The sequence below is a fragment of the Phalangium opilio genome, unplaced genomic scaffold (assembly GCF_054372755.1).
Source record: "Phalangium opilio isolate 3A_F unplaced genomic scaffold, DU_Popi_V2 ptg000026l_1, whole genome shotgun sequence".
NCBI classification, from domain to species: domain Eukaryota; kingdom Metazoa; phylum Arthropoda; class Arachnida; order Opiliones; family Phalangiidae; genus Phalangium; species Phalangium opilio.
In genome coordinates, this window is record NW_028324157.1 from 4,334,414 (window position 1) to 4,358,750 (window position 24,337).

General features: G+C 37.7%; 3 protein-coding genes and 1 long non-coding RNA gene across 12 annotated transcripts; 3 read left to right on the forward strand and 1 right to left on the reverse strand.

The window, feature by feature from the left end:
• Positions 1–987: 987 nt before the first annotated feature.
• On the forward strand, positions 988–18,749 carry LOC149691538 (uncharacterized). 2 transcript variants are annotated; one of them, XR_016383593.1, is made up of 4 exons: positions 988–1,023; positions 3,304–3,586; positions 18,035–18,090; positions 18,630–18,749. It is a non-coding gene; the product is annotated as an uncharacterized LOC149691538 (long non-coding RNA). The 2 variants fall into 2 exon arrangements; XR_016383594.1 differs by lacking the exon at positions 988–1,023 and having other exon boundaries at positions 3,272–3,586.
• On the forward strand, positions 3,780–6,752 carry LOC149691539 (uncharacterized). Its single transcript, XM_089869441.1, has 9 exons — positions 3,780–4,215; positions 4,280–4,388; positions 4,593–4,786; positions 4,864–5,029; positions 5,093–5,143; positions 5,202–5,268; positions 5,336–5,404; positions 5,501–5,718; positions 6,590–6,752. Exons 1-9 carry the CDS (start codon positions 4,197–4,199, stop codon positions 6,750–6,752), a joined length of 1,056 nt encoding a protein of 351 aa, XP_089725567.1. The 5' UTR covers positions 3,780–4,196.
• Positions 5,764–15,225, forward strand: LOC149691540 (uncharacterized). 8 transcript variants are annotated; one of them, XR_016383572.1, is made up of 10 exons: positions 9,432–10,556; positions 10,617–10,714; positions 10,786–10,893; positions 11,229–11,443; positions 11,509–11,577; positions 11,641–11,736; positions 11,803–11,926; positions 11,990–12,713; positions 12,840–12,884; positions 13,061–15,225. XR_016383572.1 is itself a non-coding variant. In XM_089869478.1 (9 exons), the coding sequence occupies exons 2-9, from the start codon at positions 10,253–10,255 to the stop codon at positions 12,113–12,115; spliced, it is 1,140 nt and encodes a 379-aa protein (XP_089725604.1). In that variant the 5' UTR covers positions 5,764–6,055; positions 10,204–10,252; the 3' UTR covers positions 12,116–15,225. The 8 variants fall into 8 exon arrangements, 4 of the variants coding, with proteins under 4 accessions (XP_089725604.1, XP_089725603.1, XP_089725606.1 ...); XM_089869478.1 differs by adding an exon at positions 5,764–6,055 and having other exon boundaries at positions 10,204–10,556; positions 11,990–15,225; XM_089869477.1 differs by adding an exon at positions 5,764–5,938 and having other exon boundaries at positions 10,204–10,556; positions 11,990–15,225.
• LOC149691541 (uncharacterized) lies at positions 7,629–9,494 on the reverse strand. Its single transcript, XM_089869476.1, has 4 exons — positions 9,174–9,494; positions 8,932–9,099; positions 8,773–8,866; positions 7,629–8,440 (listed from the first exon to the last, which is right to left on the reverse strand). The coding sequence occupies exons 1-4, from the start codon at positions 9,492–9,494 to the stop codon at positions 7,800–7,802; spliced, it is 1,224 nt and encodes a 407-aa protein (XP_089725602.1). The 3' UTR covers positions 7,629–7,799.
• Positions 18,750–24,337: the final 5,588 nt, after the last annotated feature.

Genomic DNA, 24,337 nt, shown 5'->3' on the forward strand with positions numbered 1-24,337 from the left:
TGCGAATTGGGTCAAAGGACCTCAGCAAGGATGCGATATTAATCAGATTTCCGTATGTGGGTAAGCAGGGAAGGAAATAAGCCTAACTTTCGGCGATAGTGAATAAGGTGGATTGTTATAATTTGCTTAGCACTTCGTAAGGAAAGAAGTCTAAATGCGCATGAAATTTGGTACTTTTACTGTGAGCATTTATCTTACAAATTTTCAGTACATTGTTAAAATTTTTGAATTAGCGAGGCAGTATAAAAACGTTTTTATGGAAGCTTATATTTTACATAATTTTTTGCCATAGTTCGTTTAGATATTAAATGAACTTGAAATTTTCTTAACTTCTTCTTCAAGAATATTTCCTTCATAGAAAAATTGAGCTTTTTTAAATGTTTGTCTAACTTTAAATAATTAAACTTACGTCTTCCAACTTTGATAACCTCGGCAACTATAGGAAGGCTCAGATCATTATGCTTCCGTACCTCCACAATGTCACCAACCTTTATATTTGGCTGCATTATCTCACCCATTCTCACAATGTCAATTTTTTTAATATTGACATTGTACACTAAAACTTCAGTTTCCAGCATTTCTCAACTTAAATTTCAAAAAAAAAAAAATCAATTAAGCGTGGGAAGTATAGATTTGGTTCTTAAATCGGTAAATATTTTTACTTAATTGTCTCTGGTACTGGAGAAAATTAAAGCGGCCAAACTAGGAAAAAAAGGCGCGCAAAATTTCCCAAGACTGGTTTTCTTAATTCCCGGATGCTGTGTGAGACCATATCCCACTCGATCCGCGCTAACGGACGCTGCGCTGCTCGCATCGTGATGCGCATGATCAAGTGGGCTATGGTAAGAGTAAGACAGTCTGGTGACGTTACAGACGGGCATTCTCCAAAAATGACGTCACCAGATTTTAGCGACATTTGGTTGGCTTGCCGATTACAGTAGTTCTCAAAGTCGACGCTGATCAGGAATAAGGCTATAAGTTTCTACAACTGCTTTTTGGGTGTGGTTGTGTCGACATATTTGAGTTGAAATTTAATTTGTAGGACTATAAGATTTTTACCTCTCCGTGTGACGTAGTCCAGGAGAGGTTCTGTAACGGCCGTGTCTGTGTGTGTGTGTGTGTGTGTGTGTGTGTGTCTGTCTGTCTGTGTGTCTGTCTGTCTGTCCGTTGTTACACCCACGTGACCGCGTTCGCAGTTTGCGTATCGGAGCAAACGTGTTCGCCATTTCCGAACTGCTTTCGCAGTCACGGAAATGGCTCCTCTACTTGACTTCTCACACCACCATCTTCTGGTCTTTGTCCATCCCACACAGACACCAGTCTGTTCTTACTGGCTTCTAATCACCACCATATTTTGTTCTTCATCCATCCCCATGGACACCAGTCTGTACATAATGGCTTCTAATCACCACCATCTTCTGGTCTTCGTCCATTCCACTTGGACACCAGTCTGTACATACTGGCTTCTAATCACCACCATCTTCTGTTTTTTGTCAATCCCACATTGACACCAGTCTGAACTTACACTGGCTTCTAACACCACCATCCACTGGTCTTCCGTCTATTCCACATAGACACCAATCTGTATCATTGGCTTCTACTCCATTATCATCGTTTGGTTTTAGGATATACGCGGCGATCAGCTAGGGTTACGAGAAACGTCTAGCCTCCCTAAGGTGGGATCGCCACCAAAGGTTTTCGCAATTGCGCTTTTTCCTTACTATTATAATGGAAACGAATCGTATATATACCCCAAAATTTGAAGAAAGTGGGCAAGAGGGGTACCCTTCACTTTAAACGTCAATATTAGCAAAGTGTGAGATGATAATAGGTATAACTTTATTTTAAACGATTTAACTATTATTAATGTTAATTATTGAAGATTAAAATAATTAAAAATAATTATATTTATTTAAATATTAAAGATAAACCTCTCGTGCAAAGAGAGAGATTATCATCGCCTCCTATATCTGCCAAGGCCCGTGCATGCGATATATTTCATTCATTGCCTCCTATATCTATCAAGGCCCGTGCATTGCGATGTATTTTTTAAAACAACAACCAAAATGGGAAGCTCCTCTCAGAAACATAATAATTTCTTTTCTCTGTATATGAAATGAAAATATGGATAATATTGCGCTCCTTCTTTAATGCCTGTCTATTAATATTTTACGTAGTAGTAATACTTTTTTAGCGAAGTTTAGAGAGGATAAACATAAGCGAGATTGTTTCGGAAAAAAAATACTGCTTCCACTAATGGGTTTATACTCCTTGTGTCTGTGTGTGTCCGTCCATTGTTACACTAGTGCGTCGCGTTAGCAGTTAGCCTTGTGTTGATATGTTAAGAAATCATACAGAACCTTAATATTCCCTTTTTCAATAATATAAAGTGAATATGTGGAAGTATTTTTCGTAATTATGATGCATTAAGTACTTTTGTAGCTTTAAAGCTCTGTTTCATTTTGATATTCCAAAGATTTTTTTAATATTGTTATTTGAAATGGCTGTTTACATATTGCTTAAGCTATACTACATCTGTATATAGAATAATCCTTGGTTTAGTGATTTCATGAAGAAAACTAAGACCTAGACTTCGGCGGGTATAACAAGTGTTATCCGCAATAGGCTTAGTGAAATAAAGAGTGAATAATTGAGGCCTGAGGTGAAGTAAACTTGTGGCTTTGATTTTCGTGTCTGTAATGAAGAGACATCAACGGTTCAGAGTGAGCCGAAAGTTAAATACACTCTTAAATAATCATGTAAAGATTTTATAATGGAAGAAAAGATCATGGTGGCAATTTAATTAGTAAAAGGGCTAATGGTGAACGGGTAGTAGCTACAGACTTTTTATTCTCTTTATGGTGCGCATTGACTATTAGTGCGTCTAGCTACAATTTAGCTTTGGTGTTATTTAACGTTAACATTCATGTTGGCAAACTAAGAATATTGTTGAGGTGAGACGAGACGATAGTGTTTACACTGCAAACCAGTTGTGAATGTAGCTATCAGAATATAGGCTAAACAGCTGAAGCGCAGACTTCATTTCCTGTTCTTTTCCCCATTGACTGATTTCCATGTGTCCAAGATTTATCCTTATTGGATGTAAAATGTCGTCTGCTTTACTGTACATTCGCTATGTTTGGAATACTGCTTCAATATTTCGTAAATTTTTACTTCAAAAAAAGAAATAATTCCATATCTAGGTAAATAAGTTTGTAGTAGTAGACCTCTTGACACGGAGAGGTAATATTTTGGTTTTCCCAACTTGTTATTAATTGATTTTAAGTTTCTTCATAGGTATAGATATCAAATGAACGTAGCATAGTTTATTTCTAAACGTATGAACGGGTTAAAATGAATTCTACAAAAGACGCTGTCGCGAAGTTGCTAAGCCTCGCTCCTCCTGAAGTGAAGAAGCCACAGACCGGGGAAAAAGAATTCGCGCTCGTGTTTTGGACGGAAGAAACAAAAACTAGTATTGTTCCGATTGCAAATATAAAAAAAAATGAAAGGCAGGAAGGGATAACGACTAATGTGAAATTCAACAGCAAGTGGTATCCCGCTCACATTATAAAAATTGGAACAGGTATGTTTAACAGTTTTGAAAATGAACACAAGGCGGAACAACGCTTACGGGAATGTTTGAAGCACGTAGAACCCGCCGATCATGGCGGCAAGTTCCTAATCCTATAAGTGTCACGTGATTCAAATTTGGCCCGCCACAGGTCCGACGCCTTTTCTAATCAAACTTTTTACGTTCATTGCTTAAAGGGAAATGCGGCCGGGCAATATTTCACCAATTACAGGTGATAGTCACTAGATGGCGATACTTGCGAGGTATTTTTTTGGGTTGTGGCCCGCCGAACTGAAAGCTGGTCAGTTCACTGTAATTGGTGGGTTTTTTTTGATTGACAGCAATATGCCGGGAGTTTTGGCGGGAAAATCAGCTCGGTTTACTGGTTGAGAGTTACTGGCTTCAGCAGTCAGCACTCAGTGTACAAGCGTCCGCGTGCCCCTCACTATCCATAGTCTGTTAGATACCAATATTTTTCGTTTGTTGTTAATTTTATTATAAAAAAGTTGTTATAAAATATTGGTGCTGTCTAATATGTGAATGTAAACGTATAAATAAAGTGGAACTTATACAACATTTTGGTATTTTTTCAACTATTTTTTTGTTTTTGCCCGCCACCATCATGGTCCCAATGAAAAAAGGTATTTAAATTTTTGATTATGTTTGAAAATTTTGTAACTTGTTTCTTTTTATAATTTATTATAGTATATAATCAACGAGTTCATATTGGTGAGAGTTTGGAGAAATGGGTACAGTTACGGAAAGAGCTAAAAGTTTCAAATGATGTCTTGGCAAAGATTTTATTAGATAATTAGTTAGTATTGTCCCTTTACAAGTTACATATCAATTTTTATTATTTTATGTGTAAGATCTACATGGTACTTTTCACTTCAATCACAATTTAGATGTGAAGCAAAAATACCATAGTTTTTCTTATATGCAAATGAAATGACTCATAATTTTTATATAGAACTATTTTATCAATTATCCTGATTATAAATATGTACATTTCACATAGTTTTGGAAAAGATACAACATCATCATATTCACAAACAGAGTTTTTACAAACAAGTAACTTCAATGTTCAAACGGATAGAACTCTTTTATCGAGTGATTTTTGTTGTCAAACTGATGTCATTGGGATAAATGCATCAACAAGCCCTCAAATTGTATTTCGAAGTCCTCGTACTTATCTGAGATATCAATACACAAGTATGTTACTTTATTTTAATAGTACTATTCTGTATTGAACTTATATATTATAAAAACCATTTTTACATTTTTCTTAGAAAAACCTTCCCCTAAAACACCCAGGAGCAAATATGGATTAGCTGTGGAATCCCCGTGTTTATCAAGTCCCCCAACACCAAGGGGAAAAAGGAAGAACTCAACACCTGCTTGTGGTTGTAGCGCTCCCTTGAAAAGACGGCTTCGCTTTAGTGATATCTCACCAGTGTATGTATACAATTAGAAAACTGAACTATTTCTGAAATTAAATTTTAATATTTTTTTATTTAGAAAAGAACAAAGTCAAAACCTTGGAGATCCCTCGGATCTTGAAAATCTGGAGTAAGCAATGTTTTTTTTTATAAATATTTTTAAAAATCTAATATTTATATAATTTTAGTGATGAAGGTGATAATTGCACTTTAAATTTTGAAAATAATTTTACTGAAGCTACAGAATTTGCTGATGTAAGTAGTAATTTAAAATGTTGCTTAAAATTGTTAGTTTTACTAATTTTGAAGTAATTTTTTCAAGGAACTACAGCAGACCTTTGGAATTAATGAAGAATCCTTAGACAGCCTCATCCTAGAAAACCATCACCAGGTAATGCCAGACTGTTTTGTTTCTGCATTTTTGATTGTTGTTTCCTCAAATAACCCTTTATTTTATTTATTTGTTCTTTACTTATTTTTGTAACAGGCTTCGCCATTGAAAAAAATTGTTACACAAGAACAAATCGTCACTCAATCCCTAGTGTTAGTAAATCTAGATTCTTTGACTAAATTAGTCAAAGACTGTTACCCAAAAAGGTGTTCAGAGTGTGGCGAAAGTCTTGAATACAGATGCAGAGATAACTTGGGATCTGCCATAGTTTTCTCCTGGGTTTGCCCAAAAAACAGTGGTTCAAAACATAAAAGGTATGCAGTACCAATTCATAAAAAATGGTACTTGAGTATTTTGAAACATTAAATTTTGAAATTAGGGACAATGGGCTAGCCAACCATTGTTTCACAAGTGTTACTCTGGCAATCTTCTGTTGGCTAGTTGCATACCACTATCAGGAAATTTATATTCAAAAATAGCTAAATTTTTCAACTTGGCTAAAGTGAAATTCTTTGGAAAAGATACTTATCTAAGGTTGGTTTATTTTTCTTAAATATTTATTTCCAAAATATTTTAAAAATGAATATGGGTGATTTCTTCTTTACGGCACCATTTTTTGAAATTTGCAATAGAACTATTTGAAATTCGCGGGTAAAAAACTTATCTGGTCCGATAATGCTACACATTTTCAGTGATAGGGCTAGAGAAACTTCCTTCCCCTCCCTCAGCTTTACCTTTTGTGATGCCTTCCACTGTCAGACAAGAGAAACAGAAAAAATATAAACTGGGAAACTTTCCCAACTGGGGTGGTCTAGGCTTTTTATTACCACCCTAGTTTATATTGAAGAGCTCTTGCACTGACCCCACTGATTATAAAAGAATTAGAAACCACTGAAAAAACTACTTGTGGTGTCCACCATCCATTTCCCTCCTAAAAGAGTAAGGTAGTCTCCTAAATACTAGGGGGAGATGCACTACCTCTATTTCGGGTAAGAAGCTGTTATAGACCTCTATGGTTGGTCGTAACTAAGAGGGAAAGACACGGGGGTAAAACCTTGCCTTCCATTTCGCTTTTTGGCGCCTTCGATGTTATCTTTTTGTATCTTTAGAGTATGCAGAGACAGCAACCCCCTTGTATGTCCCTATACTGATTGTTGCCTACCCCCTATTTTTTCCATCGAAAAGGAGGTTTTATAGATGGTGCCAACAATACTATTTTATCTTGCCTCAGGCTGGGATAAATCAAAAAGAGTACATAGAAGGGAAGTGGAAAGTGGAGCGTAATTGTTGCCCTTTCTTTTTTATCGCGCAGTGCAGAGGAGTTTCAGTTTATGACGTCAATATTTAGGGCAACAATTATTTTATCATACTTGTGGAGTGTAGGAGCTTCCACTCCTCCCCTTTATTCTCTTTGGTTAAATCATGGATAAAGAAGGCGCGTGAGGAAATTTGTTTTCACGCTATAGGGAGAGGGCAAACCCATTCTTGCCACGTCATAGGCTTATATCTCTTACCTCGATTCCATCCCCCTAACGGGGGAATTTCAGTATCGCGCCCACAAACGCTCCCCTAAGAAGAGGTATAAAATGACGTCGGATGTTCTTTCCCTCCCTGACAAACGCCCTCTCCCTATAGGAGCAACTCCCTATCTCAAAGGATGGCTTATTCTGTATATGGTCTGTTACAACATCGGTTGTCATCACGCGCAAAGCTAGGTCTCTATGCAACCTAGATTTGTGCGTGCTGACAAGAGACAAAAACAAGACGGCCCAAGGGCTCGTAATAGTAGCCATATCGTGCGAGTGAATAGCCCCTCTATACCCTACCCTAACGAGTGGATAACCCCTCTACACCCTACCCTAATGAGTGAATAGCGCTATCTTTTTCAATGCTTAAATGATTTACCGTGCATAAAATCAGAGTTAATAGCCCTCGATTCCCTACTCTAAACGGTGATATAATTATAACCGTATAAATATACTTATGCTGTAATTCTAATATTCCGGCGAATCGAAGAACAGATAGTTTTTAGTGATAATCCCCTCGATGAGTTTACAACATAGACTTATGCCGATGCACACTTATCGCATATTATAAATTTCTAACAAGGACTTATGTCCAGAAACTTTTGAAAGAGAAAGTTTAGTTATAGTGATTACGCATTTTAGTGATTATCCCCTCGAATTACCTTTAGCAATGCTAAAATGATCGACCCCAAGTAAAAGTATACGACCCCACAGATTAAGAGGTACCCCACCCCACATCACCCCGACATTTTAGAGATAAAAATAAATAAGAAACAAGACGGCCCAAGGGCTCGTAATAATGATTTCATTAAATCTAGAAGACAAATTTTATTTTTAAAATAATGGGCGCAAATTAAAAATAATTTTTCTTAAAACCCCCAACGGAAAGGTCCACGTCTTATTCTACGACCCCCATTATTCCCTATTTCTGCTTCTTGGAATCCAACGTAAATTCCATCCGGAGCGGGGTACTCTCTTCTTATGCCTAGAACGCAGCAGGCTGGTAAAGGGGTTCTGTTCCCAACACCTAACCTGCCATAGAGCCAAAGGCAAAGGTTTTGGTATCCCTGATACCTCATATTTATATTGGCGATGTTGAGTTCTTCTATGTCATTATAAATTTCATGACGAATTCTCATGACCAATACCAGCACTGCTGGTTCTAGGCAGAGTAGCCTATAAATTGGGCGGCGCACAATACATTGGTCTCTGTATCCACAACAGACATTTTCGGTGGCTGTGGGCATTTCCGCACAATGCCCACAGACACACCAGTTTACGGGTGGTGGATTCGGGGGACTCGAACTAGGGGGGACCTCTTGCGGAATCTCCCTTTCTGAACACGCGGCCATGGAATGGGTGGCCAGGGAGGTGTCAACTGGTTTGTCGATGTCGGTTTTTTTTTTATTTGAAGGTTTGAAGGGGGTAGTTATGTGGTTTATTGATGACGGAAATTTAAATTTTTCCGGTTCGTCAGAAACTTCGGAAACGTCGTCCACCCTTTCAATCACTGTAAAATTATTTAAATTATTTTTCATCATTAATCGAACAATGGTAGCAATGTTGGAGAAGGTTTGACCGAGGGGCTAATCACTGTCATAGTACGTGTACACCGATTACGTGTATTTATTTTAGCACTGTCAAGCGTAGGAATCGCGGGTTGCTTACTATGAGTGATTGATCCCTCGGGTATATCGTTGTTATGGTCTCCCACATCCTTGTTAAAATAAAAATTCACTGTTTCATCTAACTCATTTCACTACCAAGACAGAACTCAAAATATCCTCAAATGAAAGGTATCTGGCCCCTTGAACCCATCATTATAATTTCTTTTCACTCTACCTTCTTCTAAGAGGCCGTCCTGCTCAATCACACGCTGTGCGAGCGCAAACGCAAACGTTTTTAATTTATCCATGGGCATTGTGTTTATTTTATCCTTCAAGTTAAAATAATGATTAAATTTAAGACCAGAAACTAAACCAGGCTTTGTACTTTATTTACCCATAATTGTTCCCTTTTGGAACGCATTAGCCTCTCTGTTTCATCCTCAGAATGATTCAGCTCCTGAATCGCCATATTCATTCTGGGATCTCGCATAGCCATTTCTTTTACTTTTTTGAATTTTTTTGGGGGCGGCGGGGCAGATGATACATTCTTTTTCTTAATTATCTAGAATTGAACCATATTTTTAATCTAAATCGCAATTTATTCGTATATTGGGGGTGGGGTGGGGTTGTACTTACAGGCGTCAAGCTCTTTTTTTCGGTAACCACCGATTCTTCTTCTACACCTAATTCTGTTGACGATTCTTCAGAATCGGTTTCCTCGGGCACACATTCAATTGGGGACAAATTAATTTTCGAAGTTTTTTTTTTAATGGTACCGCCTGTATTTTGGCATTCCAAAATTTTCCCCCCAACAACTCCGCAGGAGCATAAATTGGAGCAAAATGCTGCAGCTTTCTTGCAGGGGCACCTGTTCGAATGACATACAGACCTGCAAGAACAGCATTCGGCCCATGGTTTTTTATCCCTAATTTCTGCCGTGAAATCGAAACCGGACATTTTTAAACTTGAACTTTCTCAGTGAAAAATCAAACGAGGAATAGAATGTTTGGAGACTCGGAGCTATAGTTCAATGCCTATTTTCCAACCCTTTGCAATTGGGAAGACCCGCTTTTTGTATTTGTGGGAAGGGGTGTGGCCAGTGTCAATCTTAGCTGCACCATCGCTAATCCTTCACACTACTTCTCTCATCGTAGATAGATAAACATGGGATGTCAAATTTTGCCCCTCAATTTTGTTACTGCCGGCTACTTCACTCGCCGTATTGACGCTAAAAGCCGCGCGTCGCCATACTCTACAACCCTCTATGCCTTTAGGGTGTCCTATTGTCATCTTAGCTGGGGTGGTCCTCGCGACCCTGACCTCCCAGACTAGGATGCCATTAGGCACTAATTGGAGTTTCCAAGAATCTACCTAAATTTATGGCTTCATGACCTGGCGGAGAGATGAGAAGAAACTCTCCGAATGGTTTTATGACAGGGTTGACTTGGGGGATTCTGTTGTTCCAAATAATAAAAACGAAGAGTCACTTTTTTTACATCTCCTACATTCGCTACTTAAAATCGCGCTCGTAGAGAGACTTGTAACGTTACATATCCGGGGCAACGTTACAATTTGACTAATGGCTTCTAATATAACACGCTTTATAATAACACGAATATAAATATGTTGGCTTCACAAACAATATATAAATTTTATTTTTATGGAGGTATCAAGAACATTTTATATGCCCAGCTGTCGCGGAATATTGGGAAAATATGCAAAAAAACATGTTTCAAGAAATGGCAGGGAAGCAAGATCTCATAATTGCAGGAGATGGACGAAATGACTCTCCCGGCCATAGTGCCATGTACTGCACATACTCCCTAGCCAATTATGAAACTCAGAAAGTGCTAGCTTTTAACAATAGAGATGTCCGCCATGCTGATGGCAAAAGTCCAAACATGGAAATTATTGCTTTCAAACTTGCTGCGCAAGAAATTCTTAATTACGGGGATGATTTTAAAATAAAAATTAAAGAACTAGTCACAGATGGGCATTCTTCAATTAAAAAGGAATTAAGTAAGTTGATAAGTCAATGGAATTTTTAGAATCCATTCTCAAACACCGGTGAAATTGTAGAGAATTGTTGCCAGCCAGGAGCATTTTTTAAATATAAATTGAAGCATTCCCATGACATATGGCACGGGGGAAAAAATATTTTAACAAAAATCATGGAAGTAAGTTAGTTAAAAATAAAATCAGGTTATTATGTAATTATCTAAGCAGCGAAGTTCACCCATACTTTTAGGCCTCTCGACAAAAAGGATGTGAACATCTAGCGCATTGGGCACCACATTTGAGAAACCATTTTTGGTATTCTGCTTTATCCTGTGAAGGCAACTCGCAATTTATGAAAGTATGAAATTATCAGATTCAAAGACTATATTGCTCTTAAAAACGAGGGGCTACTCACTGAGCGTAATCCGTGCACATGTTGTACGCTTGACTGTACGTGCAAGCATTAAAAGCGCTTCCCTTAATGGAGATTTTCTAAACGCATTTCGAGAGTGATTAGCCTCTCGCCCAAAAAAAAAAAGAAAACTCGAGAAAACCATTAAAATATAAAGAGCGGGGGGGGGAATCCCTAGGGGACCAAAAGAACTTCGAAGTATTCGATGGCTTTTGAACATAAATCTATCACGATAAGTCTTCATCCACAGAAAGTTTTTCAATCTGCCAAAATTATCCTAGGAAATATGGGGAACTGCCTTATTCCATGTGACAAATGTTCACTTCTGGAACATTCCCAAAGCAGATCGATTTGGTTGTGACCATGATGATCTAACTGAGGATCAGTTATCCAGTCATCCATGGTTAAAACAAAAAAGCAATGCTCTTCGTTCTCTTAGAGGATTAGTTTTCAATGAAGAATTTACAAAGAAAATGACTTATTTTTGTAATTTCAGGTTTGTACAGTGCGTTTTATTTAATATTTTAATATTTATTTTTAACCAAATATTTGATGCTGTAGGCATACTGGGTTTATAGAAAATTTGCACAGTCTAATGCTAATGTATGCACCAAAAAGAATATCCTTTGGGTAAGAAAGAGTGCCTACGAAGAATTAATATCGTTCGGTTGTTCTTGAAAGTATTTGTTCTAGATTTCAGGGTTACTCTATGAGAATAACACTTGCTGTAATAGACCACAATTTTCATGTTGGTAGGAAACAAGCAGTTTCGAAAGATGGAACCCTTTGGTTAGACTTCTTGAAGTGACTAATGAAACCTTCTTACTTAAAATTATTGATTTATAATTTTGATAGCGACACTCGACGCTTTAGCAAGCGATCCAAAGTGTGGCATACAGTAAAGGTACTGGAACCAAAAACCTATGGATATATGCCAGAACTTTTAGAGCGAATTTTCCAAAAAAGGGCTATTTTTAAAGTAAGAGTAGTATTATTACTATTTTTCAGATTGGGGTCGTTCAATATACTTTTCTGTTAAAAGGATAATTTGAAGAAAAAGACTCCTCTTGGATCGGATGATCCGAAAAAAATTCATCCTCATCGAGGAATGGTAGATGCACCAAGCAAGGAGGAATTAAGAGAAAAACAAACAAGTCGATTTCAATAAAACAAACAAAATAATACTACCATAGGAAGCTAAACTTTGATAGTAGCAGTGCTTTATTGAATTTCCCTACATTCCCCTTCACCTGTGAGTGACTAGGGAGTTTGAGAGGAAGGGGCCCCATTGGCGCCATGAAAATTGAAAGAAACGTCTTATCTTATCATGATCTACAGTCTTGTCCTTTGAAATATTTGAGGGAAACTAACTCCCACTCTTTGGCTTAGCCTTTATTCCATAGCTCTTGGCATTTCGAACACCCAAAACCAAAACCCCTATTTTTAGCGACATAGACTGGGTCCAGCAAAAGCCTTTGACAACACTTCCCAGAAAGGAAAAAAACTCGTTTCTTTTGTAAAGCTTTGTGAAAGGCTGAGGGGAATGAGTTAGGAACGTTGGAAATGGGAAATTACCTACCCAATTTTTGGGGTGAGGGGGGGGGGTAGGTAGAATTTATTTTTCTCTCAAAGAGAGATGTTTGGTCAAGATTCCCGACCGAACATGTAAACGACTGACTGATTAGAGAGAACACTGAAAAGGTTTGTCTCATATTTGAATTTTCCGGATTTTTAGGACACAAGATTTGCAGAAGACTTCAGTAACAGTAGGTCTAATTATTTTTAATTCTTTCTTTGGTTGTTTGAGTGTATGAGCCGCCTTTGAGCTAGGGGCTGTTGTTTTGCTAAAAAATTTAAACAGGGTTTCAGTTACTTCTTATTGGGCTTTTTAGGAATGGTATAAAGTCAGCGACAAACAGAAGGGGAGCTGTGTAGAGGTATGGTTACTTGTCTAATTTCTTTTTTTTGTGCCCTCGCCCCTCTAGTATCTTTTCTTCTTAGTTATTGGAGTTTTTAGGAAGATGTTATGTTAGGGACCAACCGCATTGGCGCTCTGTATAGGTACAGCCTCTTGTGTAATGTTTGTTTTTGGCCTCGGGTATTATCTTTTTAGTTGCAACTACTCATTAGCGACCAACCGCTCTCTCTCTCTCCTCTTTGATGGAACAACCAATAAAACTGACAAATTGGACGGCCTACAAGAAACTGCTGCTACTCGAGGGGCAGTTCACTTCTTCCATTAATTCTACAACATCGCCTTATTAAATCTGATTACCAATATTACTTTTCTTCCACTGTGTTGATTAAATCATGATCAAATGATTTGATTCTTAAATTCAGATTAATGATGCACTCGGGACCCAAGTGAATTGCCCCTCGGTGCTACTGTAAAGCGATCGTTATCTCGGACAAGTCAAGAGGGCATTCAGATGGATTTCTAAAGGGATTTAGATAGGTATTATTTCTATGGGCGCTGCCATAACCGGTTGGCGGCCTTTAGTTAGGGCCTGGGATTTCCTAGCCTTGACAGACCAACCCTCTGAAAAGAGAGCGAGGGCGGTAATGCCCAAGGTCGTTTAACTTAAATAATGTCCTTTAGTGTACCCAAATTCTCATCCCCCATTCCCTTCCCCTAATGTAATGCTAGAGAGCAGGCTGGGAAATAGCACACGTCCTCTGGTCCAAAACCAGTTTATTAATTGCTTGGACTAGTTTTTTAATTCAAGAAGTGGGGGTTACTGGTCCTCGGGACCAGTTTATTAATTGCAAATCTATTGGAGAGCAAAGGCTGGGACCAGTCCGGAGACCAGTTAATTATTTCAGACACTAGGGGGTCACTGGTCCAAAGGACTAGTTTAAAAAATATCCTTATTTCCCAGCCTGCTAGAGAGGACTGGTTTGTACAGTGGAAGGCCCACGTTTTCCCAATCCCTTCAAAAATCCAGCGTTCATGTGAAAGACTCAAACAGGTTGGGGGAGGGAGCTTCAACCACCTCTTCATTGGTGACATGCCCCCCTTTTTTCTCGAGTGTTTGAAATTTTGAATCCAAACGGTCGCAAAGCCAACGCTCCTAGTCGCAGCTCGCGGGGTCCAGAATGCCTTTGTCTCATGAGGACAAATAGATGGGTGTATGGTAAGTATCGAATTCCAAATTTCTAATTTTTATATTTTTGAATTATATTTCTAACTCTGTATATACATTGATTTCTACAATATCCAAGTGCACAATTCATAAACAGTTGCCTTTTCTTCTTTGTTCTCCCGAGATTTGTGAAAATAGTGGCCCGTTCCTCATAATAATAATTATTTTTTTTGGAGACTGTATTCTAGGAAAACAATACATCTCATTTGTGATGTGTGCTGCTAATTATAATATCTTTAGGGGAAACATCTTTGGGAGTGACCTTCTATGATTGCTGTGTGAGATAGTGAGTGCTAGAGAGAGTGAATATATAAGCTAGATAGTAAGAGACCGACATTTCGCCATGATATGGTATGTTTTCCAACGGTTTTCCATTTTAATATTTTTTGAAACATGCATTAGGGTAAACATCTCTCATGTGTGGGAGGCTGGGAGCATATGATTATTGTTCTAGTTTACCGAGAAGCATCTCTACCTCATCAGCTTGGCACAGCAGTGGCGCCGTGTAACGGTACGTAAATTATATAATATTTTTGAATTATTGTTCTAGTTTACCGAGAAGCATCTCTACCTCATCAGCTTGGCACAGCAGTGGCGCCGTGTAACGGTACGTAAATTATATAATATTTTTGAATTATTGTTCTAGTTTACGAGAAGCATCTCTACTCCTCGCCTTGGTACAGCAGTGGCGCCGTGTAACGGTACGTAAATTATATAATATTTTTGATTTATTGTTCTAGTTTACGAGAAGCATCTGTACTCCTCGCCTTGGTACAGCAGTGGCGCCGTGTAACGGTACGTAAATTATATAATATTTTAGGATTATTGTTCTAGTTTACCGAGAAGCATCTCTACCATGTCTCTACCTCATCAGCTTGGCACAGCAGTGGCGCCGTGTAACGGTACGTAAATTATATAATATTTTTGAATTATTGTTCTAGTTTACCGAGAAGCATCTTTGAAGCGCTGCCTAGGAATTCCTTATGTTAGTAAGGAGACCACGCACTAAAATCAATAAATTGTGTATGGCCCCCATTGTTGTCTGTTGTGCAGTTATATTCTTTGTGATCCAATCATTTTTAAAATTATGTTAAATGTTTTTGTGAATAAAATACAACTTTCTGGGAAAAACAAATGTTTCCTTCATACTTTGGAACTGTTTCCTTTTGCCTTATTAATAAAGGCAGAAGTACTTCTGAGAAAGGGTATCATATTGTATTCTAAAGAATAATCCAAATAAAGTCGCCTAGTAGGAATTTAAATTTTCACCAAGTCAGAAATGCAACTAGGCCTATATGTCATTCTCAACCTATCCTAAAATATCCCTAATTTCCACAGACTTTATTGGATTGCTTTTAGTCACTGAGGCTGATGTATCAAAAGCTAAAGGTTTTACATTGTTAATGGGGCTCCACAAATATACATAATGAGAACAAAGCAAATACTGATAACATCTAGTTTGTACTCTTAATCTATTTGGTCATCACGCAACGTCAATTTATTATCTATACAGATGGCGCCACAGTGCAAAAATAACTTAGTATGAAGACTAATAACTACCATGGACTAACCAGTAATTCCAAAATCTAGCGCTTAGTCTTTGGAAATTGGAATGCCACTAGATAGCAGCACAATTTGGACCAATTTTTATGGGTGAAGGGTAGGGGTAGGGTTTTAGGGGCGCATTCCCCTTTAAGATTAGCTCAGGTTTTTTTTTAATCATTGGGTTAACTCTATCACGGTTTATGATAGCGGTTGATGCATGCGTGGTCGAAGCGAAGGCTTAGGATTAGTTGAGGGAGTAATAGAGAGCTTTCAGACGGGAGTAGTGCGTCACACCCTCCTAAGTGTTACGTATACTGCTGTTCTGGTAGCCATATTGGGTGGCCTCAGCTCTATTCCTAATTTGAACCACCAATATGGCAGCGTAAATTATGTCACGAGCCTCAGCTCCTCCTCCAACTGAAGGCTCTCTGTTCCGTGATTAGACCTACTGGATTATGGAGCTCATGGAAGGATATTATATCATATGCTAAATTTTAATGAGCGATTAAAAACTTACATTAATTTTATATCCAATAGATAAATCATTTCTTAAGAATATGCAGCTAAACTACAATACGGAAATCTCGAATAACACGGGATCCCCATTATATATGGTTGAAAGAAAAGTTCTCAAGAAGAAAACTGAAACCGAGAAGAAAAAACTGTCTAAAAACGGGAAACCGTTTGGGAAAAATATTGTAGCAGCTAAAAATGACACGATTTCGAGGGCTGAGGCGGAAATCAGTATGAACAATATGTGGATGACCAGTTCTTCAATCAAGAACACTAAATCACAACAAGAGCTCTCTCAAGGTGAAAAACGTCAAGGTGATGAAATTCAGTTACCACCAAAAAAAAGAAAATCTGACAATATGAATAACAGAAATGCTCCAGATCACATTACCAGTACTGTAAGAGATTCTAATGTTGAAAGTCCGCGAAAAATTTGAGGGTGCTACATTTAATAACAATGAGAGCATGGAACCTAAATCAGCCCAAAATTTTACTGAAATAACAACGACTAATTGTACAGAAGTTTTACCCTCGATCAGCACTACAGTTACAACAGCTGAGATATGTAACGCAAGCCCTCCTGCAACTAATGTGGTTCGACCTGAATTGAATGGTGAATCAAACAGCGTAATGGAAACTACAGATCTGTCACAGAAGTTTCCTTGTGAAAATCAAAATGTACCAAATTACGGGCGAGATGCATCGTGTTCTTATCCTATGCAGGTCACTAATAGCGCAAATGAGTCAACAACGCGACAAAACCAGCGTTTGTTTTCTGGAGAAGACACATCGCAAATATTGCATTCTATAAATCGAAATGCACATGATTGCGAGCCACATGAATCATGTTCCTATTCTAGCACAAACGAGTCAGCAACGCGACCAAAGCAGTTATTTCCTGGACAGTCTTGTTGTTCAATGTCCGATTTCACTAACAGTTCCTCTGGTACTGGTGAAAAAACCTTCTCTTTTCTTCGAGAGTCCCATGAAATATTGAATGAAGAAAATGAACAGCAATACTATGATGTAAGGTTTTTTAATGACTTTTTTATTGTCGTTTGTCAAGCAAGATAGTTTTAATTGAGTTTGAATTAACATAGCTCAATGATACTATGGAATACGCCGTGGGATCCAATAGGTATATAGGTGTATTTAATGAACTACACCTGAAATTATATTGTTCTGAATTTAGACACGAAGCTCATAATCATCGCTTTGATGGAGCTGAAGCCCAAATACCAGCTTTCATCGAAAGGTGATTAGTACTATTGAGTTATAGGAAATAGGGTGGAAATAAGGATTGAAATTTTGTATTCTAGTATTATTTTTAAGACCTTATTTATTAACTTAACAGTGCAGAGAATGTGGCGTCGGAACAATCTCAAAAGTTACCTGAAAAGTATCCCTAGTTAACATTATTTGTTTTTACACGCGTTCGCTTATGTGTTTGTACTATTTTAGAGAAACAACCAGCGGGACACCACAAAAAACAATTGCCGATGGTGAAATTATCTTGAAGCTAGCTGAGATAGGTATAAATGAAACTTATGAAAGCCCCTTATTACTTGTAATTATTGTAAATATATATTTCTATTATATTTCAGTAACACCAACTAAAATTCAGTTTTTGGAAAATTTCACTAACATTATGAAATCAGTTTGGAATCAGGGAAAGGTGAGACTATTTTAATAAATATGTACCCAAATTTAAATGTTTTTCAATATTTGATTTAAGAGTGCGTGTCAAGCACTATTCAAGGGATCTCCATGCGAGAGTGGTAACAGTAACTCGGGATTTTTCATTGAACCCCAAAGATCTACACTGGTAAGATTGAGTGATTATATTTCGCTCGTGCTAAGTTTAAAATCTGCGTATGCAATTCTAGGTTGATCTGGTACCTGGCATGGGTGTCAAAGTGACAGATGGACAGAAAACATCAATAGATTTAATCGGAACTGATAACCCAAAAAAGATGATTAGGGCAATACTGGTAACCCTATTTAGTCACGAGGAACTTCAGTCTTTCACAGCTCAAGGGAAAAGGGGAACAAAGGGAATACCCAAAGCTGTCTTGGATGTCATTTAAGGTATTTTCTCTCAACTATAATTAAAAGCAATCACTGGTTCATTGCATGGCGCCTCTTAAAGACAGTTTAAGCTGTAACCATGGGAGAATACCACTTATAATAATACCCTTATTAAGTTGGCTAAGTTTGGCAAAGGCTAGTTTTTGATAAACATTTAAGGTTCGTGCCTTTGGGATTTTAAAATTGGACGTGTGTAGAAGATAGCATAGTGGGGGCGCCATTGGAACCGCTTGTTGCATTAAAAATCTCGCATTACCTGGAGTTTATAGGATAAAATGTTTTACAGTGTATGTTTCAAGAAAATTCCCAAAAGATAAAATAACCAATGAAATGGTAACACGAGTGATTAACTACAAATGCAATACGGTAAAGCGTGGATTGAAAAATAAAACCAAAAATATTGAAGCAAGTAATATGGAGAAAAACACTCAGTGAAGTTTGATGGAAAAATAAAGTTCATTAACAGTAAAATTATGTGGTTTTATATTAGTTGCGTAAGATTGTAATAAGCATACATAATAAGTTGACTTTAAGTTACTATTCAACGGTATTTAAAAGTGAGATTCGTGGTTTTAAGTTGGCTTTAAGTGATTTCATTTTTGTGGTTTTAAGTTGGCTTTAAGACATTTTTTTTTTGTGATTTAAGTAGCTTATAATGGGTTATAAGTTAGCTTTTGGTAGTCTTACAAGATGGTTTTAAGTTGGTTTTTAAGCAACACTACAATAAGATTTCAGAATCTCAAATTGGAAACTTGGTATTTACTTAGCTTTCAAGAAGGTTTTGGATTGACTTTTAAGATGCATTTGTCCCAAATACAAACTCTTAACCACCTTAATGTTAGTTAACATAATGTTGGTTTTTGGTTGGTAACCAACATCTTGATTTTTGGTAAGGGAAGACTGCTTTAATATTGCCGCCGTGACAATATTACCCCGTTTGTGGCCGCCATTTTTTTAAGGGGAAAAAATTTGAGAGAGGGTCCTTTTTCGTTGTCATTTTCATATTTTTTGAGGATTTGCTGATGGATGGATTTTAAATATAATATAAAGTACGTTTCAAGCTTTAATATAAGCCTAATTTTCTAATTTTCCACCTTTTTATTGTCCCACAATCTATTCCTAAACTTGCCACTTTTTTTTAAGGCGGTGAAACCCGTGAAATTGCGCTAAGCCTTGGTCGCATCAGCCCCGAAAACAGCTGTAGTGAGAAATGGTGTTTACTAAAAATGTATGCGGTCAGTGTGTTGTTTTTACCTTTTAATGCTTCTAATCGTGGTGCGCGTCGAGGTTTACGAATCCAATGTGTGTTGCGAAATGAAAATCAAGGGTGGATACTATATGATCTATGCTTTAAAAGGAATTTGACGGCGCCAGTTAAGCAAAATGGTATTAGGCCTTGCCAAAAGTTGAGAGATTATCACATGTCAATGATATAAGAAATTGACCCTCGTATATCCTGTGACTAGGAGATGCTTACAAAGTTACTAACCCTCGATTTTGGAAGTAGATACTGTCTAGTGACACTTATAGTAACGATTTAATATTATAAACAGACTACCATCATAAGCCCATATCGTAAATTAAACGATGTTGATATCTAAGCTTAATTGAAATACCAATACCAATTTTTTTATCCACTGAAAGATATATCTACTTATATTCCAATCAAATTTCTCGCAACATTTCAAATTAACGAATAGAAATGTGCAAATGACCTTTAAACCGATTAATTGGGAAAATTGCTATATTGGTCACCGTTACCGATCACAGATAGATTTGCGTCCTTCAGTTGTGTTTATTATGCTTGTAAAATGGTAAGCGAAATCTGTGATTAAAGTTTAAAATAAACATGAGCAAAAAGGGCTTTTTCATATCAACTCGATTACCGAATATCTAAATTTGACCAAAATTAATAAAATATTCTCTTCATGATTAAAAATCTTGTTTGAAGCAGCAAGCCATCCAATCCTTATTTACCTTCTTTTGAAAAAAGTAGGTTGATACCTCTTTCAGTAGATGATTGATTGATATTTCAGTTTCATTGAGTTTAAAAAAAAAAATGGTTCCACCATTTGTTAATATACAATATTGACCAATCGACAATCACAAAATTTACTGATTAAATTAAAAAAAACCGGTTCAAAACTTTATTAGTTTTGAAACGAGTTAAATTCTAATATTATTATTAATAATAATAATGTGTACATTGAAACAGTATACAGATACCAGCTAGTCAATGCACATGGTGTTAAATTAAGTACAAGTTTAAGTTAGGAGTTATTTAAAATCTACATTTAAGGAAGAATGGGGGTCAAGATAGTGTGCTTAAGATAAATGTAGTTGTTTTAGTTTTAATGGTTTATACAAATCTGTCATTGTTCGCGCTATAAACGTTGTAATTCTTGACCATTCTAGTAATAGGGGAAAAGTTCTCTTGTTTTTCATAAAAGAGGTTTCTTTTACGTGTCGGTCGAGCACACGTATTGAAGTTTAACGCTCCTAGAAGCAGGCTAGAGTGAATTTTGTTGGTATAAATTTTTTGCACAAAGATGATGTCAAGTTTTCGTAGTAAAATCGTTATAGTATCTATATTGAGATGTTTCAATATTGATTCGTAGTCGTATGATGCGTCCTTGATGAAGTAAGTATGGTAATATTCTATGAACTTTCTTTGTACTCCCTCAATTAGGTTGATGTTTGATTTGATGTTGTCGCTATATGTTACTGCTCCATATATCAGACATGGTTTTACGAGGGTTGTATAAAGCTTGATGAAGACTTTTGGGGAGTTAAGTGGTTTTGCGACTTTAAGAGTGCATTCTAGGATGCGGCGACATTTCCCGACTATATAGTCTCGGTGGTCTTTAAAATTAAGTTTTGAGTCAAAAAAGATCCCAAGGTCCTTTGTTAGGTTTTCGCGCTTTAGAATTTTTGAGTTTAAAGTGTAATTGTAGGTGATTCGTTTCAGTTTTCTCGTGTAAGTGATTATAACGGTTTTTTCTATATTTATAGGAAGGTTGTTGTTTAGGCACCAACCCAAGTAGATAGATCATTTAAGTCTTTTTGTAAATTTCCGCAGTCAGTTATGTTATTTATTTTACTGACTAACTTATGATCGTCAGCAAATTGGTATAGTGATGAATGCTGTATCGCGGTTGGTAGATCTGCTATGTAAATATTAAAGGGCCAAGTGATGAACCCTGTGGGATTCCACAATTAACTTGATACGAGATGTTTGTCGTGACGTCATTGCATTTTATGATATTATGTCTTCCCGATTGATAGCTATTGATCCAGTCCAAGAGAGACCCTTTGATTCCATATGTTCGTAGTTTGGCCAGTAAAATGGGATGTGAGACGCGATCGAATGCTTTTGAGAGGTCTATGTAGATTGCATCCACTTGTCCTCTTTGCGTGACTATTGGTTTAACTTCCACCATAAAAGATAGATGATTGGTCTCGACAGATCTGCCTTGTACGAAACCGTTTTGTGTGTCTGGTAAGTTGTTGGAGAACCATGAGTAGAGATATTTGTACATGATTGTCTCAAATACCATGCTGAGGGAACTTAAGAGTGAAATTGGCCGATAGTTTTTGGCGTCTCCGCTAAATCCCTTTTTAAATACTGGTGAAACGATAGCTGTTTTCCATTGTTCCGGAAATGTGCCTTGTTCAAGGGAGAGGTTGAAGGTATGTGTTAAAAGAGGTTCCAAGATGTCATGGCAACCCTTTAATATTAAGTTGGGTATCCTGTCATTCCCAGTTGAGAAACGAATTTTAAGTTTTTTTATGGCAAGTGTAGTATCGGCACTGGTGATAGTTAATCTAGAGAATGTATCTACAATTGGTACATTTGGTTCTGGGATCTGCATTGTCATCCGCGATGTTGGCAAAGGTTTTAGCGAATTCGTTTGCTATATCGGTGCTGTCGGTGAGTAAGGTATCGGTTTTCGTGAGTACGATATTCTTTTTCTTTTCTTTAGTTCTCTTGTTAATATAAGACCAAAATAGCTCCGGGTCCTTGTTTTCCGCCTCTCCTATACGGTTCGAGTAGTTTAACTTATCTCTATTTATTAATTTCTTTGCTTGTGTACGCTGTTGTTTATAGTTTTCCTTGTCCTTGGGATTGGAGTATTTTTTGTACTTTTTATAATAATATTTCTTTCTCTTGAGGGTTTTGATGAGTTCTTCAGAGGACCAATGTGGATAGTAGGATAAGTTCCTGCGAGCAGGGTTTATTTTTGTTTTTGGAATATAAAGATTGAGTGCTTTGTTTATCTCAGTAGTCAAGGAGTCGACGCCATAGTTCACGTCTTTAGAGGTCCAGATAGCGCTCCAGTCACTGTCTCTGAGGTGACAATAAATTTCTAGAAAGTCCGTTTTGCGAAAATCGTACTTTGCATCCCTAATTCTTGATGTGACTGGTTGTTTATGGTATGCAAGTACTATTTGATATGTGCTTATTCTTAGTCTATTAACATAATGAGACGTATAAACTAGAATAACTATTTAATATAATATTTGAATGTTAGGGTTACAGAGGAGACATTTGAGTTCGTTATACTTAGTTGTCCTGTCACTACAAGTCTGACTCAGCTAGTTTCTTAGTACAAAAGTATTGATATATATAAAAAGACAAGAATGATACTCTATGGTTTAGTTCAGTTCAGTTCAGATATTAGATATTAGATATTCTAACATCCCGTTGTTTTTTAGAGTTTAGAGCAAGTTAATATGTACACTAGTAAAATTAGAGATTAAGTTTGGACGGACGTTTCACAACGCGACCGGATCGAGTACGCTGAGGAGTAGTTTGTGGTGAAGTAGATTGTTGGGAGTTATTTGCTTGTGAGGTAGGTTGTTGTGATTCACGGGCTGTGACATTAGGGGATGCACCTGATGAAGCGGCTAGTGTCGGGCTACTGGTGAGAAGAGTAGGACGTGACTGAATTGGCGACTCTTGTGGGAGAGTGTGGTCAATTCGTTCTAACGATGTTTCGGTGGTCGGAGAGGAGAGAGCCCTGTGGCTTTGATCCGAGACTGGCATGGGGCCACGGAAGACTCTATTTGCTGGACGTAGTGCTATTCTATTTCGGCGGTATAGAGTTCCTTGTACATTAACAATATACGAACGTGACGAGATCTTTGTATCTACTACGCCCATGCGCCAAGTGGAATGTTTTTCTTGTGGTTGTACTTTCACCCACACCGGCTCAGTGGCGGATAGTTCGCATAACGCTTTAGCGTGTAGGTCGTACGTTTCTTTGGTTTTGACGCGTTTGTCAGTTAGTTTTGATTTGACCTGTTTGACCACGTTAGGCCGAAGTTGTTTAGGCGGTAATGGCAATAAGGAACGCGTACGGCGTGCCATAAGACGTTGTGAAGGACTGGTGTTGACGGAGTATGTCGGGGTATTGCGCCAGTCCAGGAGAGCAAGGTATAAGTCTTCTTTGGTGGATTGTAATTTGGTAAGCATTGTTTTCGCGATCTTGACGGCAGATTCCGCTTTGCCATTACTTTGAGAATGGTACGGCGAAGACGTTCTATGCGTGAAACCCCAGAGGTCCGAAAATTCACGGAATTCCAAACTGTTAAAGGGGGGACCATTTTCGGTGATAACAATCTCTGGGATCCCGTAACGAGCGAAATGTTTTTTGCAGGCAAGAATAACCGCGGCGGCTGTCGTAGTGTGTAGTTCTTCGATTTCCCAGAAATCAGAATAGAAGTCGACTAACACGAGATACTTGTGTTTGTTCGCATCAATGGTAAAAAGATCCATTGAGATCTTCTGCCACGGTAAGTCTGGTAAAGGGACGGTCATGAGTGGTTCCCGCTGTTGAGAGCTAGTGTACTTGTTGCAAATAAGACACGTGGCGACTGTGTCCGTGACGTCTTTAGTAAGCCCTGGCCAGTAAACGGAGTCGCGGGCCTTGCGCAAGCAGGCTTGAATACCCACATGACTTGAATGTAGAGTCGTCAATACTTCACTTCGCAAAGCGGTAGGGATTATGACACGGTTGCCTTTGTACAGGAAACCCTTATCGTACGTTAATTCGTCGCGGTAAGTCCAAAACGGGCGAATGGCTACAGGCGCGCGCGTT

Coding starts and splice junctions, on each gene's coding strand:
- LOC149691539 (XM_089869441.1), top strand. Junction 4,389..4,592: donor AAGATTTTATTAGATAATTA/GTTAGTATTGTC, acceptor CATTTCACATAG/TTTTGGAAAAGATACAACAT. Junction 4,787..4,863: donor TCTGAGATATCAATACACAA/GTATGTTACTTT, acceptor CATTTTTCTTAG/AAAAACCTTCCCCTAAAACA.
- LOC149691541 (XM_089869476.1), bottom strand. CDS start 9,494: ATGTCCGGTTTCGATTTCACGGCAGAAATTAGGGATAAAAAACCATGG. Junction 8,867..8,931: donor CCAAAAGGGAACAATTATGG/GTAAATAAAGTA, acceptor TTTAACTTGAAG/GATAAAATAAACACAATGCC. Junction 8,441..8,772: donor GGACGGCCTCTTAGAAGAAG/GTAGAGTGAAAA, acceptor ATAATTTTACAG/TGATTGAAAGGGTGGACGAC.
- LOC149691540 (XM_089869478.1), top strand. CDS start 10,253: ATGCAAAAAAACATGTTTCAAGAAATGGCAGGGAAGCAAGATCTCATA. Junction 10,894..11,228: donor GCAACTCGCAATTTATGAAA/GTATGAAATTAT, acceptor AAATTATCCTAG/GAAATATGGGGAACTGCCTT. Junction 11,578..11,640: donor CCAAAAAGAATATCCTTTGG/GTAAGAAAGAGT, acceptor TATTTGTTCTAG/ATTTCAGGGTTACTCTATGA.